General features: G+C 35.7%; 1 protein-coding gene across 1 annotated transcript; it reads right to left on the reverse strand.

Annotated features, from left to right (window-relative positions):
- Positions 1-995: 995 nt before the first annotated feature.
- Positions 996-9,385, reverse strand: LOC149220542 (importin subunit alpha-1-like). Its single transcript, XM_089382823.1, has 10 exons — positions 8,803-9,385; positions 6,935-7,031; positions 6,526-6,617; positions 5,774-5,905; positions 5,500-5,685; positions 2,453-2,616; positions 2,242-2,317; positions 2,018-2,146; positions 1,739-1,866; positions 996-1,648 (listed from the first exon to the last, which is right to left on the reverse strand). Exons 1-10 carry the CDS (start codon positions 9,007-9,009, stop codon positions 1,285-1,287), a joined length of 1,575 nt encoding a protein of 524 aa, XP_089238949.1. The 5' UTR covers positions 9,010-9,385; the 3' UTR covers positions 996-1,284.
- Between the last annotated feature and the right edge of the window lie 7,925 nt (positions 9,386-17,310).

Raw genomic sequence — 17,310 nt, forward strand, 5'->3', positions numbered from 1 at the left:
TAATTTAGTTGCTTTTAGTTCTTTCCCACAATTGTAAAATAAGTTATATACTCTGTTTAAATTAGTTTTACTTCAGCCAAACAGTCCTTAAAACCACTTGTATGTGCATACTAAGAGTTTTTATTTCTATTATTTATTTTTGTTATTAGTTCTTTTATTATAGCCTCAAGGATTAGCTCAATTGGTCGAGTCTCTGCCATAAAAGTATTTTTGCTATTGAGTGGTCATGAGTTCAATTCTCACACTCTCGGGGTCAGGCTCCGTGGTTGAGCCAACATCACTCTCGGGGTCAGGCTCCGTGGTTGAGCCAACATAAAGTGATCCCTTTGGATGGATCTACCTAGTACAAATATCCTTTGGACTGTTCCAATCTCTAGAGTCGGTGAACCACAGACAAAAAAATTGTTCCCTTGTTGTAGAATTAGTTGTTTCAATTTCTTTTCATAAAATAATAGGGCCAAGATGAAATAGATTACACACTGTTGGGTCCTGAGTGGCTTAAGTACTAGCTTTCTCTCAAATTGGTATGTAAAATTCATGCATAATCTACGTGTTGTTTGCAAATATTCAGAAAGGTTACCCATTGGCAAAGCTTTACCTTGATCTATGGAGATTGGAAACAAGGAGAAAGAGGTTTGAATAGAAGCATTTATGGCAGGTATGGGATCTTGCACATGGAAGTAAAATTATATTCAAGTAAAAAGTACTATTTAGAAGCCTACTTACATGAAAAGAAGCCTACCTACATGAAAAGAAGTAGCTCAGACAAGTGTCTAGAAAATGCAAGCTTTTAGCTAAGTGCCTAGAATTGAAGTACATTGCTCGAAGTTTTGCCCAGAGTACTGTAACAACTATAAGTAATGAAACTGCAATAGCAACATTCTTAAGATACTTTTTTTGTTTTTACAAAATTGACATTGCGAATCTTCTGTTCCCGAACTCTATACGAACTAAAACTTTCACTATTATGTTTAATAAAAAGCTCAATACGGATTGTCTGCAACCAGTAACAAAAATAGTATCTTCCACAGGTCTGTAAAATATGGCATCAGGAGGCCAGAATAAAAATAGCATATATACAAACTAAATTCAATCCTCAACATGGAAGATATGCACACTGAATTCAATCCTCAACAAGTGACTTGAGGACCTTGAACCTGACTCTGCCATATCAAAAGACACATGAAAAGGATACTGCCAACGAAAATTCAAAACCATATAGAACTAGCGAAGTAGGTTAAGCAAATTCACAACATAAGGGGAAAAACATGATCTTCAAAATATTCAACTGAAATTAAAGGGACGGGAAGAAATGGAAGGTTGATTTGCAGCCAAAGAAAATTCTCCGTTATCATCTCCATTAGCCAAAGGTTGTTCTTCATCTTCATCAGTACCGGCTAGGTAAGTTTCAAGGATCCGAACAGCTTTTTCATATATATCATTATTTTCATGCATCTGTAGTGCCTCAATTTTATCCAATCCATCAGCATACTCAATAAAGATTGCATACTTATTATTTCCATGACTTCCATCATCCCCAGCCTTCAAAATATTCTCAAGGCCTTCAAGGCAAACTGTTAAAATCCTTGTGTCCGAACATTCAAGAAGATCACAGAGGGGCTTTATGCAACCACGATTGACCAAGTATCTGCACATCATGGAAACCGCCCCTTAGAAATTCGTGTGTAACAGATTAAAACATAAAATAAAATTTTCACAAATGTTAATTTTATCGTACTTGATCTGCTCGTGGGTTCCGCCTGAAACAGCATTAGAAATGGCCCAAGCTGCCTCTTTCTTTATTTCAAAGTCTGCCGTTACTAACAATAATATAAGCTGAGGAATCACGTTTGCATCGATAACGGCCTGGAAAAGAATAGCATATCAACTCACAGAACACCGTGTCTAAAACCTCTAAACACAACTTACAAACAAGCTTTAGCCATACTCCATACATCCCCTGGCATGCAAAACTCTATTCACAAAGACATTAGTAAATGTGTTTTGAACAACCAACCTGAATTTGATCCTTGGTCCCTGCTGTGATATTGGAGATTGCCCAGACAGCCTCCTTTTTAATGTTTTTTTGGGGACTGTTTGTGATAAGTGACAAGAGAAATGGAAGAGCATGACTGTTGATGACATGCTGAGTGAAAGGCAATAAAGAACCACGTCAAACAACATATTCGGATAAATTTATATTGCATAGACGTGAAAAGTTATAGTGAAATTGCCGAGTACCTGAGTTTGCACATCATTGCCAGTCACAATATTGCCAATAGTTCTTAATGCAGGAGTGAGAACTCGTAAAGAATGACTACAATCAGAAATTTCAATCTTTCAGAATAATTTACGACAAATAGAAACCGGAACCTCTAGGTGAAAAACTGATAAGCAAAATATGCACTTGCAAGCCATTACACCCTATACAAATATATCAAGAATCACTCACAGTAAAAGATCCACAAGCTTTTCACAAACACGAGCTTCAATAACAGCCTGAATGTTCTCATCATTTCCATCAGAAATATACGAAAGAGCCCAGCAAGCATCTGCCAGTATTTCCTCATCATCTAATTGAATAAGCTTCTCCAAAATTGGAAGGGCAACTTTTACCTACGATGAAATAATTTTATCAGAACAGCCACTTAAATGCTCTAAATTTGTAGCTCATGCTGACTAGAAAGTTAAAATTAATTCACTTGCTATAATCAACATGAAAAGACTATGGTTGACATATTCAGGTAGGTCATACTACATAGAGCCACATATAACGATCTGGCATGCGTATTTATTATATTCAGCCAATTCAATGTGTCATAGCAAAGAACTTGAAACCTCAGCAACATATGGTGTATAGCAATTCAACTAGTATGGATAACATAAGTTGTCAAAACTACAATTCATGTGCTTTGAATTGTTACGTACAGTTGAGATTGGATTATTAATGTATTAGGAGTATATTTCCTTCAAACCTACGGCTTTGGCACCGTCTTAGGAGAATCTCAGCTTTCAAGACGTATGAAGTACATTAACCTCCACGTTTGTTATATCTTCAGTGTACATGCTAAAATGCTTAAAACCTGTGTTAAATTGTAATTTGTGAGCCATGTAGAAGTTTCTAGATTCACTACCTCATATAGCAGGGTAACATGGGTTTTAGCCTCAGCCTTTGCTTCACAAGTGGCTATCTTCAATGTAAAAAAATATTTGGAGAGTTCAGAAAAATAAAATGTCAATGATTAACCATTTCGATAAAAATATGTTTAGAGGTCCCTGGATTGTAGGTTAGTTGGTATTAGCTTATATTATTAAGGCATTCCTTGTGACATTGTTGGATAAAACCTCGATTATTCCTATGTGTTGCGTGAGGGGCTGTGTTGGTACACCTGGAAGTGATAGCGATAGCAGTCAGAATCCATCGTGTGTCAAGTTGCCAATTCCACAAGTTCATAATAATAAAAATAATAATGACAGATTTATGTTGATTGTAAATCCAACACATCTTATGGGTACATAGAGTAAAGTCAACAATTAACTTAAATGACAACATAAGCTCAAACATACCACACAGAGGGTAAATACAAAATTTACAGTAAAACTAAACAACCAATCAAAATACAAGGCATATTTACATCTATATCGGAATGACATTTGTTTACATCCAAGTCCACGGGGAGTCACTAGCGCTGCTCCATCCTCATTATTTCTATCAAAGCCGATGAACCTCGACAAATTGATGCCTACAGATTTCCTCATCCCATAGCTGTAAGGGGAGATCAGGGAATTTGACCCAAACAAATGGCTATGGATTTCATCAACGGACATCTGTAAGGGGAGATTTGGGAATTTAACCCAAACAGGGGCAGAGATAAATAGGTGATTGGGTGATTGGGCCCATTCTACGGTTCTGTGTCACAAATAGGGTTTTCACTCGATCTTGTCTTCGAGAGTTTTTAAAAGACAATAAAAAATTCCTTTAGCACAAAAGCAAACTCGTATCTCCTTTGACCAATTTGCTGCTAACCAACCTATCAAAGTTGTCTGCCTACAAATCAATAAATTCGCATTTCTTGATCGTCCTTAATCTTCCAAAGAAAGTTTTCAAAGGACTACAAAATACTGGAACAGGAAGGCCTGCAATGCGCTTCTCTGGCTTTCTTGAAAAATGGTAAGCCTCGGAGAGAATATGAAATGAACTTAGATCTTTAAATTAGTGATGTAGACCAAACAGGGATTTCAAACCATTCATTTTCATAAGTTCAACTGCTGTCCCATGGTTACTCCAATGTTCTCAAAAAAAAATCCCTTAAAATGAAGCCTTGTTACATGGTGAGGATCCACGTTCCATCGTTAGTAAGCTTATGGATCATTACCACATGGATGTGATGAATAATTGCAATGGAGGGTTCCTCCATTAACATTCTGACTTGTGACAAGAAGACGAATGACATCTTCACAAGGAATGCCGCAGGCTTTCTTTGCAAATGGTCCAATGGATTCATTAATCCCAGAAACTCAAGCAGAAACTTGTTGATGATTCCTCTTATAAGCCAAAGCCAAACTTCAGAAATGTTAAGAACACAAAAACAATTCTGTATTCAGCAATTTTGTATCTACCTGCTGATATCCATTGATCTGCACCCCAATGTGAAACATTCCGAGAAGTTATTCTCTTTGCCATTGTATGAGAAAGAGAGAGAAGGACCCGCTGATCCCTACAGCTATGGCAACAGGAGCATTAGCCGCAATGGGGAAGTGGTTTGGATTGAATATCTCTTGTTCCGATCTGATTTTCAACATGTTGAACATGTTTCACTTAACAACTACATGGATTCCTGGTAAAAAAATATGCTATATGGATCTCCATTCTTATTTTCTTATATTTTTGCACGCTACAGAGATACTGCAAGGAACTACACAAGTTCAACCAGAAAGCTGTCATGTGATATACTAGAATTACTGGCAGAAGGACTCGGTCTTCCCGAGAAGATAATCTCGAGCTTTATAACAAACGCAGGGAGCGACTCCGCATTGAGGCTCAACCACTATCCACCATCCCTCGATCATTCTGGTATAATAGAATTCAGAGAACAGATTGACCTCGAAATTTTAACCATTCCAGGTTTCAACAATGTGAAAGGACTGCAGATTTTAACAAGAGAAGGAAAGTAGGTTACCCTGTTCTAGGATCATTTGTTCTCGTTATTATAAATATAGGAGACTGCATACAGGTAAATAGATTTTAAAATAGTTTAAGATCGAGATCTATCCTAACTCCAATTTATCAAAACATTGAGAAGGATCCTCGAGGGGTAAAATTTTCCTAAAATTTTACATTTTAAAAAGATCTGAACAAAATTTGATCCTCTCAATACTTGTATTAAATAATTTCTTTACTCAAGTTAAACTTAATTAAACTGAAAGTTAATATGGAGAGACAATTCAAACAGTTTCAAGTGAACCACAAGTATTTTCCGCTCTAATATGTCTACTAACCTGCTCAAAAGGAGGAGACGGTTTGCCACGACAAAAGTTTGACAGTGTCCATGTGGCATTCTTCAGCATGGAAAGTTTAGTATGTTCATGGAATAGAGCAAGTAGATTCATCATAGCTCCATGACTGAGAACAAGATCCCTGCACTTAGGAGAATCTCCCGCAATATTTCCCAGAGCCCAAACAGCCTGTAGAACATAAATATGGAAGCAAAGTTACATGTAGAATGGGGATTTGTATTAAATAAATAAATAAATAGAAAGTGTAGAGCAATACCTGCTCCTGCACTTCATCATTAGGAGAACAAAGAAGTTGGACAAAAAGAGGAACTGCACCATGCTCAATCACAGCACTAGTGTGTTCTGTTGTTCCTGATGCGATATTCGTTAAAGCCCAAGCTGCCTCAAACTGTAAAAACGAATGATAAAGGTTGACAAGAAAAATAAGAAATGGTAAAACTCACAAAAGCATTTCATTCCCCTCAAAAGAGCAGTAGTTTTAATAAAACACCATGAAAATTAATAGCCGTTCCACCTTGAAAGGATCTTATTGCAGGTCAAGGAGTATACAATATTACAAACCTAAAACTTAAAAAGGAACTTTTGATTTACTAGTCAAGGAAACAAGAGTACTACTCAGGAAACAAGCTTTTCAACCTGCCAACCGTGATTTTATGGACGCCTCAATTATTAGTTTTACTTTAGAAAATAATCATTTTCAATTTGGATTTTTCCAAAATATCATAATAAATGGAAGACTCTTATATTTTTCCATGAACAGAATGAATATATCCAAGGCCAGATAATCCTGCAGCTACACCTTGAAGTCACCCATCCATGACCACTACACCAAGCAGGTAATCCAAGCAGTAATGAATCCATTTTAATATAACATTGATGATCTGCCTGTGACTAAAATGGTGAAGTTTCCTGTGATTGATAAATTTAATCATCTTAAGCAATATCACGCTTTCTGTAGGAAACTGTCAAAAGCATCAGAGTTGTGAAAGTGTTGTGGACAATCGTTACCTGAAGCTTTGGTGTGTCTGCCCTTCGCAGGAAATTAACGAGGTAAGGAAGAATTCCTGTTCTGATTACGGCATCAATTGGAGGATTAATCTCTGCATAATAAACACCTTAAGAATACATTAGAACATAATCCATTAAAAACTGAATGCAACAAGAGAATAATAGTAAGAGATATCAACATGTTGGGAGGAGTTGTAAATGAAATGCGATTCAAGGAAATAATTAAAAATAAAACGTGATTCGAAATTTTCATTTGTCATTCTTTCTTATAGCAAACAGAAACTATATGTAATCTTCAGTAATACAGTACAATAAAAATATGACCTGTATCTATGTGACACTTTGAAACTGGTGTTTTGATACACAATATTGTATCATGAACGTTAAAGGTATTTATTAATTAACTGACCAATGGACAGGAATTTCCGAAACTGGGTAGTAGCATCTAGCTGTTTTATTGGATCTTCAGACGTAATTGCGATTGCTGACGATGAGATAGAATCGCACTGTAGCAACAGTCACCATAGCATTAGAAAGAAAACAGTAAAATAAAATAGTATTAGAAAAACTATTAAGCCAAGCTACTCAAAAAAAACAAATCTAAGTCCAATGCATCAATTCATGTGCAACCACATATCATGGAACCAATGGAAAAGAAATCATATAAACTAGGACATATGGAGATTTAGGTTCCAATCCAGAACATGAGCGTGACCATGTGATGATCAGCATGTCTTCTTAGAAATTGACAATCCACTTCTGCCCAATCCAATGGGATATTCACATACTTGTGGATCCATATATCGAGCTAAAAAATTGGAACAGATAATCTCTGACCAATCTGCAAAGATCTGACTATTACAAACATGAAAACCTCAGATACCCGTGATTCTAATTGAATCGATACCAATCAATTTTACATAGACATGAACCTCAGAGTGTGTTCTCCATTCAGTACACTATATAGAAAAGTGGTGAAGAGGATGGGGCATGATATAAGGTTACATAATGGATGTAACTGATTTAAAATAAATATAACAGGGCAATTGCTCTGGTGGATCTTCAAACTCAGCAGTAAACTTATTAAACTTAAAAGACTACTAAAACCGACGGGATCAGAAAAGATTTCATTAGCATAGGCAATTTTAAACAAAGCGTGTTAAGTATTTCAAAATCCATAAAAAATTAGTCACACACAACTAATAGTCATAAATATGAATGAAAAAGTAAAAGTATATTAAGTTAAGTCGCAACGAAGGTTTAAACTCCCATTTGCCAAAGAACAAGGCCAAGGACGTATAAACAATTATCCACCTGAAAGAATCAATCTTATAACTACAGCTTCAAAAATTTCACCCACAAACTAAGTGTAAAATCATCTTAAAAAAAAAGGCAAAACAATATATCAGCGCATCAATCTCATAACCAGTATATGTTAAATACCACCTAATAACTATGAGGCTAGGCCTATACCTATTATGAAAAACAAATAACTGCCCAAAGAGACAATAGAAATTTCAAGATTATAGCAAGTCAATGAAAAGGCTACATGGTAAGGAAAAGATTGAGGTCCCAATTCCCAGATTTTACAACTAGAAAGCTCAGTGTATATTTTATGATCATAAGTTGAAGTTTGAGAAATTGATAGTCCCGACCGACATGCCTACAGGGTTAGGCAACTAAGTACCCTGATCAGGTTGAGCATGATGCCTTAAATCTAAATTGGGAAATACCACCAAGTCATTAGGTATCCAAAGATAGCTTTAAAACTGTGACAAGAACTGGTAGTACCTGCAAGGAGTCGAATGAAATTTCAGAAACATGGCAAGGGTAAGAAGCTTAATACATAACGCCTGAAAACCAAGCAGAGATCATTGGACAGCTAGAGCAACAGGAACCCAATAGCATTACTGATTTAAGGGGAATTGATAACCACTGATTGGCAAACACACCACTAATCTGAATATGAACGTTTTCACAGTTGGAGATTTGACATTTCCTATAATCTACACAGTTGTTTTCAGGAGAAATTTGTCGTCAACAACCCACTAATTACAAAACCCAAACTGATCTTAAAAAGCTGTTTAATAAAACCCTGATACCACCTCAAATGGTATTCATACCAACAAATTAAAGAAGATTTAAAATAACCAGAGATAATAACAGTTCGATGGATAATTAAGACGGTGAATTCCAATAGTACAACTGATAAATTACGATCTGATTGATTTCACCCTTTGACTATTCAGAAAGGTCAATCAAAGCCTTATAACGTACCTGGTTTTGCATGGGGATCTCAGCAGAGGTTGGCGGGGCAGGGATCCCCCCTTCCCGGCGTTTCTTAAGCAAACCCTCATCCCTTTTGTTCTTCCGGATCTCGACCATGTCGTCTTCTCGCCTCCTGCGTGCCTCCTCTCTGTTCACGGCCACCTTGTAGCCCATCTTTCTCCGGGCTTCCATCCTCCCATTCGGCCTCAGCGACATCTTTCCCGGTCGAAGCTCTCAAAGCCCCAGTAAAGGCTCAGGGAGATCGATCAACAGGGAGGAAACTTGACGCAGAATTTGAAATGAATTGCAGGAAATAGAGCAAAAATAAGAGCCTTAGGCAACCTGACTTATTGAAAATAAACTCAAAGCCTCAGTAAACCCAATAAAGGCTTCCGGAGATATAATCAGCAGGGAGTGAACATTAATTGAAAACTGAACTTGGCGCAGAATTTGAAATGAAATTGTAGGAAATAGAGGAGAAACAAGAGCCTTGCGCAACCTGGATTCTTGAAAATATGTAAAGAGTGTGAGATTAACTTATAGATATGATCAAGAAATGGTAGTTTGGATTGAAGATATCAGGTGGGCATTCAATAAAATGAAAGAACCCAATCAGAAGTAGAAGATGGCGGGGAAACCAACATTTGTTATTCACAATTCAAATTTAATAACCGTTGCTCGGATGCTTGGGCTAGAGACCGCTCTCACCAACCTTCGACTAGTGGGTTTAGTTATGGTTTTGGTTCCAATTAAAACATTTAAAATGTGAATTTTTAGTCATGGGTATGGATTGATCATTAAATGATTTAATAATAAAATATTAATTTTATTTTGAGATTATGGATGTTTTTATAGACATAGTCAATAAGAAGTAGGGATTATAAAAATCTCTTTGTGGGATTACTAGTGGATAGGCACAATGGTGAGATGATTTAGTGGATGGCATAATGGTGTGTTATTTTTTTATCAAGTTTCAAATGGCATATTAGTTATGATACGATTCAAAGTACTAATTTATATTTAGCTTATAAATTTTAGGCAAATTATAGATTTATTATGATAAATCAAATAAAATTAGAAATAATAATCATTTTTTATTTTGAATTCAAAATTTTAAGATGATTTAAAATCTTAGGCAAATTATGGATTTATTATGATAATTCAAATAAAATTAGAAATAATAATCATTTTTGCATTTTGAATTCAAAATTTTAAGATGATTTAATTACACTCACCTCGCACAAATTATTGATCACCATGATAAATAAAATAAATTTAATAATCATTTTGCATTCACTCCAATTCAATAATTTAAGATGATTTAATTACATTGAGAGATTTTTTTTAATGATTTTCATCTTCTTAGGTGTAGTGGTTTTTTTTTTTTTTTTTTTAAATGTTGCACAAAAATCGTGGTTAATTAGTTTAATGGTGAGTTAGTAATGGCTAAATGTTGCACATAAATTGTGGTTAAGTAGTTTAATGGTGAGTTAGTAATGGCTTAAATCTAATTACATTAAAAAAATATTTTGGAATTTTGATATGATGGAGATTGTGTTAAGTAGATAATGTTTATGTTATTGTATGTTGATTTTAAAAGAAAATTATTTATAATAAATAATAATTTTAATAATATGTTAATTAATTATAGATATAAATAAGCCTACAACGTATAGAGCATATGGAAACAGGTTGTTTTGTTAAGGCACTCCGTGAACAGGTTGTTTTGTTAAGGCACTCCGTGATGTGAAGGTTCTAAACACCTCACTTTACTTACGAAGAAGTGTTCACTTACTAACCCAACTTCTTGTTGATGAGCAAAAATGATCTCATCAACATTTAGGAGATCACTTAGTCAAGGTCCCAAATCAAACATTTTTCCATTGTAAATAGTGGTTCCAACTGGTTTCAATGGGTCTAGTTACCTAAAAGTAAAAGTTTTAAGCGTGAACGAAAAAAGTGGGTTAAAGTGGAATCAAAATGGTTCAAAGGTATTAATAAAAGGAACTTGAGTACAATAGTGCAACTGAAGCTCTTTTTTGCCAAAATTTAGAATCCCTTCGTATGAGTTTGAGAGCCTTATTTATAGTCTTTTTTATAACAAAAATGAGAAACTAAGTCCCCAATATTTTCTCAACTAAACCAAAACAAACTAAGCATAAAATAGTAAAATAGATATAATTAAAAATATAAAGTCCAATCAGAGGTCTTCAAGTTGATGTTGAGCCAATAGATTGTTGTCATTGTTGATAAATTTCTAAAAGTGGTGTCAGCTCTTGAAGTGAACGAGACTTCATATTTAGCTCATAGCTAAAAATAAAAGTTTGAAAAAGTGGCAGCATTTGAGTTTAAGTCAGTGGGAGTCTTAAAAACTCGCCATTGACCAAAAGGCTTAATTAATAGCTACCAATTAAATTCTAAATTAACCTAAGATAACAATTCAATTCCTTTAACAAATTATGCACTTTCATCCATCCTCTGATTATTTGAGGTAACTTATATTTATCCCCCTCACATTCTTCTTTAACAAAATGCTCAACACACTATGCATTATATTCCACTTGAGGTTTTGGCAAATGATACATACCCTGAATGATTTATGCGCTAAAAGAGCCAATTGTTATGCCTTTTCGAGTAACGAAAAGTTGTTCACTGACCTCGACTACATCTACTACCGAGACATATCATACAACTTGTATAAGGAAATAACCTAAAAGCGGTAGGATGACTCATAATATGGTGTGGTTATCGCGACCAATAAAGAATATGGAGATATGCTTTTCGTGTAGGCCATAAGCACATCATCCCACCAAGGGATGACCAACAGAAAATAAAGTCTCGCCTACAATGGTTCTTTAAAATTCTCCAAAGGACTTCATTAATTTATTTGAAATAAAAGCAATTAAAATTAAAAAGATTTATTGCAATAATTTTATTGATTAAAATAAAATATTGAAAAGAAAGGTCCTCATTTTATTATGATTAGATATAAAAATATAGGGATTGTTGTTTTCTACAATAATTGGTGACAAATTGGGCGAAACAATTATTTTTATTATAAATACGAAATCGAAAAAAATGAAGGAATAAAGATTAGATGATATAAAAATGTTAAAATTCAAATATCTTATTAGCTTTGTCCCTTGTACACATAATTGACACATAAAACAAAAATCATATATTTCATTATTCATGAACTTCTAAAAAATTTGCCCCATAATACATATGTTTTAGCAAAATGTGTATTTGCAATAGTGAGTCTTGTTGGCATTCAATTTTAAAAATGCAAAGTAACCAAGCAAATCTTAGTGTTAAAATAAACTTCAATACCACAAGCAGAGCCACTGCTGCCAACAGGTGTCCATAGCCTCGACATGGATGCCTTTTAACTGTTTTTTTGATGCCATTATCCCATCTATTATAAATAAACGCATAGTTATAAATGATCATTTTAATGATTATTTAAATGTGAATTGAAGACCACCATCCTAGCTTGGTGACCACTGATGACAATGCCATTCACAGGAATTAACAAAGTGAACAAGTTGGCCCATGATGAGACCTCTTGTCTTCTAGTTTGTGGTTGAAAGCCATTACCTTGTTTTGGTGACCAATAATGGTAATGTCACTATGTCAGAGCCTATGATCATGGTAGGTTGCCTCATGATGAGACCTCCTATCTTTCAGCTAATTGTTATATTTCTTTAAAGGTTTAACTGTGATTATAGTTAATCTCATAGATATTACTTAAGAGATGGGGTGGCAGATCAACTCTTTAAGAGAAAGGGATGGCGTAAAAAGTTTTATGTAGCTAATCTTTGCTTGGATAATATTTCTTTTTAATAATTGATTACCTTAAGGTAACTGTTGGTAAATATATTTTTCTTGCATAGGACTACAGTTTAAAATAGTTCATGAAGTAATGGCGGATAGATCTGAACACAAAGAAAGATAACCAAGGACTCTACTAGTTGGTAAAGTTGAACATTAGCATAATAACTTCATCTTTATTGAAATGTTCCTTAAATATAAGACTTCGTGTAAAGTAATGGAGTATAATTGATTACCCAATCATGAAACCAAAAATGCGTAGCATACAACTAACATTCAAAGTAAATTAAAAGAAAGCATAAAAACAAAATACGAAAAATCCAATATGCTAATCAAATGACAAACCAAGGGATGCAAAAGATGTTCATACGAGATTTACATATGATTGTTTACATATTTACAATAGGTCATTGAGATTTCAATAAAAATATTTTTTAAGGATAAGTCCATTTATAGGGAGACTCTGTTTCATGTCTTCAGGATTTTACAAGATAAAAGTAGATGGACCAACTTTTTCAGCAATATAAAATGGGCCTAACCATAATTTCATAAATTTAGTATGTTTTCCTTTTTCTTCGTGGGCTTTATCCCATTTCAGAACTAAATCACCAATCTGGGAATCTTTTTTGCCAACCAAACTACTATTGAACCAATTTTTAATAACTTTTTGATGTTTGGCATAAGTTTTATTAGTCTTATCTCTTTCTTCTTCAATGATCCATAAATTTCTGTGGATATTCCACTAGACAGTTCGTCACAATAGATCTGACAATATTTTATTAAAAATCCAAAAATTCTATGCTATTACAGTTTTATTAAACTTTAAGATCTATAAACTTAATTATAATTAGTGCATGCATGTAAATAGAAATTATGTAGAAAAGTAGAGAACAACAAAATAAGCTCACACACACACACACACATAAACACAGGATATGCTCTCTAAGAAACCCTTTCAAGAGAAAACCCATTTGGAAGGTGAGGCCACTTCACTCTCTTTCTCTGTCTAGAAATATGGTTGCAAGTACAAAGAAGTAATGCATGTGGCTTGTGGGCTGCTACAATGCACAAATCCTCTCTGTGTGCTCTACCTCCTATCTCTCCTAACTATCTTTGCTTAGTTATGGAACAAAATTCTCTCGAAAGAATGGAATGCCTCTTCCTCCTAGTGGCCCGGTTATAACACAGCCTGATAGCCTATTAGTGGTTAATTTTGACTAAATCAACTCTTATCTAGAGTTACAATATAGAATCTTCTAGTTTCTTTTACATCACAAACATGTGGCTAGCCCCTTTTCCATAAATAATGGGGGTTGGCACGACATCCTCCTGAACTATAGGTGTGAAAATAGAAAGGTCAACTTCTTAAGGGCATAATGTTTGCATATGGATTCTGATTGACATGCTTCTTGCGTCATTGGAAATTTCTGTGTGTAGAAAAACATGAAATGGTTTTGCATTAAAGTCGCAAAGTTTTACCCCCAAAAAAATTGTTTGATGCCTCAAAATGCTCTCGGAAGGTTTCAGACTCCGTTTTGCCAAACTAGACCTCACTGGTAAAAATGGTCCCATGAGTTGATTCCTCCACTTTTTCTGCTCTGAATGCATCGATATGGATGAAAAACACTATAATTATATAATTCGGATTACACCTCCCCATTTTGGGAGGTTTTTGGTTCCCATAAACTTCGACTTAATGAGGTGAGGAAATTTTTCCTCCACCTTCTCTCTGGTGTACCATTTAGCTTTGCCTATAAGTTATCCTTTCAAACCAATCTTCCAAAGGTCATGCTACCCCTGTCTTGTAGTTATGAACCTCTTCGTAAAACTGTATCTTCTATCAACTTTGCCTGAGCATCTAGTGCCAAATCCTCCATAGAAGGTAGGAATTGTTCCTCTTCCTGATCTAGTATGGAAGGCTTATAGAGTTTCAAATTCTCTACATTCACAACCGAGTAAATGTCAATAACTGAGTCGATAGGAATATCACCCACCTTTCCAGTATCTCAAAGGGACCATACCTCAGAGCCTTGGTTTTCTTACAGGCCCCTGTAGCTTCTCTTTGTTCAACTGTAGCCATACTATGTCTCCCACCTTGAATGATTTCTTTGTTCTGTGTTGATCATGCCTAGCCTTATACTTCTCTTGCAACTTATGCAGTGTGTCTTGTACCTGCATATGGATCTTCCTAATCTTCTCTATAATTTTTTCATCCCTCAAATCATCTCCTGTAAGATCTTCCCTTACTCCTCCTTGTTGCCCATATACAATATCTAAAGGTGAAGGTGGAAAATATCCAAAACAAGTGTAAAATGGGGACTATCCTATAGAAATGTGAACTGCTTTGTTGTAAGAATGTTGTATATATACCATATTTTCATCACAGGTATTTGGATGCTTCTGGTTGTAACCCCTGAGAAGCAACACCAAAGTCTTGTTGGCTACTTATGTTTCCCATCTGTCCATGGATGGAATTTTGTAGATATCTTCGACTTCATGTCCATCTTCTCCCACAACGTAGTCGAGAATGCACTGAGAAATTTTGTATCCCTATCTGAAATGATGCTCCTTGGTATCCAAAAGTGTACCCAGACCTATCCAAAGAACAATTTTGTCGCTTCTTGCTCGTTGATGGTCTTTTTACAGGGCATGAGAACACACATCTTGTTGAACCTGTCAACTACCACGAACAGGTAGTCATGTCCCTTCCTGGTTATCGGTAAACCTCCCATAAAGTCCATGGTAATGCTTTCCCAAGGATGAGTAGGTACATGTAAGGGATGATATAGACCCTGTTTCTTGTTTCTAGGCTTGATGGTACAACAAAGAATGCATCCTATTATGAACCTAGCTACTTGATCTTGCATCTTGGGCAAACACACATACCTCTGAAAGTTAGCCACAATCTTCCCTACACCAAAGTGCCATGCAACCTTGGAGGTGTGAGCCTCTCTGATCAACTGCATTCTCTCACCTTTAGGAACACATAGCTTATCTAACCTATGGAGTAACCCATCCTGGAAATGGTAGTCAACAGTGTTGTCGCCATCCTGCACATGACTCTCACTTTGAAACTATTGATACACCTCCTTGAATTCCTTATCCTTTAAATATGTCTCTTTGTATGCATCATGGGTGAATGGATCCATGTGCATAAGAGTCCCCAAAGTTGTAATCTTCGATGTGGGTGGCCTTGAAAACATGTTGGCCAACTTAATGGTGTTGGAATTCTTATACTTTATCACCAAATGAAACTGTTGTGAAAACCCCATCCACTTGTAATGTCTGATCTATTGTAGCTTACTTTGGGCCTGCAAGTACTGTAAGGGTTGGTGATTTGTGTGGATTATTGTCTCCTTTCCCATCAGGTAGTGCTTCCACTTCTTCACAACTTGCACCAAGGCATAGAGCTCCTTGTCGTAGGTAGGGTAGTTATGGACCACCCCATTAAATACTTCAGAATGGTAGCATACAAGCCTTCCTCCCTGCATCAAAGACAACTCTCGTAGCATATGCACTCACATTTGTCTCCACTTCAAAGGGTCACTACAAGTTTGGTAATTCTAGAACTGGTGCTTGAATTCTCTTCTTCTTTAGCTCCTCGAAAACCATCTGCTTACATTTTCCCCACTGGAAACTCTTGCCACTTATTATTATCGCATGGAGTGGTGTCGCTATCACTAAAAATGAGGCTATGAATTCCCTCAAGTATTGTGTTTCCCCAATGAAACTCTTGACCTTAGAAACATTAGTAGGCACCGACCATTTCAAGATGGCCTTCATCTTAGAATGGTCTATCTTCATCTCTCGTCCATCAATCACATACCTCATATACACCAAAGACTGTTGTGCAAACTTGATTTTCTTGAGATTTGCTTGCAGCTAGTGCTTCTTCAATGTTTCTAACACCTGCGTCAAATGTGAAATATGCTCCTCCCAGGTAGCACTATATAGCAATATATCATCCAAATAGATAATAACAAATGAATCTATAAAATGTCGTAGTGCATCATTCATTAATCTCATAAATGTAGTTGGTGCATTACATAGACCAAATGGCATTACTAACCACTCATATAAACCTTGCTTGGTTTTGAAGGGGCCCTTCCATGTATCTTCTTTGACTCGAACTGGTGATATCCAAACTTCAATTCCAACTTGGTGAAGTACTTTTCTTGTTGCAACTGATCTAGCAGATTATTTATCCTGGGCAGGGGGTATCTGTTCTTAAGTGTGATTTTTTTCAACGCCCTGTAATATATACACATCTGCCAACTCCCATCCTTCTTTGGTACAATGATGATGGGTGACCCACATGGTGATGTAATCGGTTGAATGAAACCCTATTCCAGCAGCTACTGCAATTGTTTCATCACCTCACTTTATTCTATAACAAACTTCATGTACAACCCAATATTTGGCAATGGGGAGTCTAGAAATAGTTGGATCTCATGCTCCACTTCTCTCTTAGGTGGTAACCTTCTAGGTTCTTGTAACACATCCCTATATTCCTATAAAAACTCCTCCAATTTTTGTTTTTGTTTCTTATTACACCCCTCCAGGGATGCCCTGCCTCTTATTGACTCCTCTTTAGACTGACTTTCTCTTAAAAACAATAAAACATACTTCTTGATGGAATTGATCAATTTCTTGGCTTGGTTGGCACTTACCAGTGAAATTTTTTAC

Source organism: Pinus tabuliformis, chromosome Q (assembly GCF_031772625.1).
Source record: "Pinus tabuliformis cultivar Carrire ecotype Pingquan chromosome Q, CPIR1, whole genome shotgun sequence".
In the NCBI taxonomy this organism is placed as follows: domain Eukaryota; kingdom Viridiplantae; phylum Streptophyta; class Pinopsida; order Pinales; family Pinaceae; genus Pinus; species Pinus tabuliformis.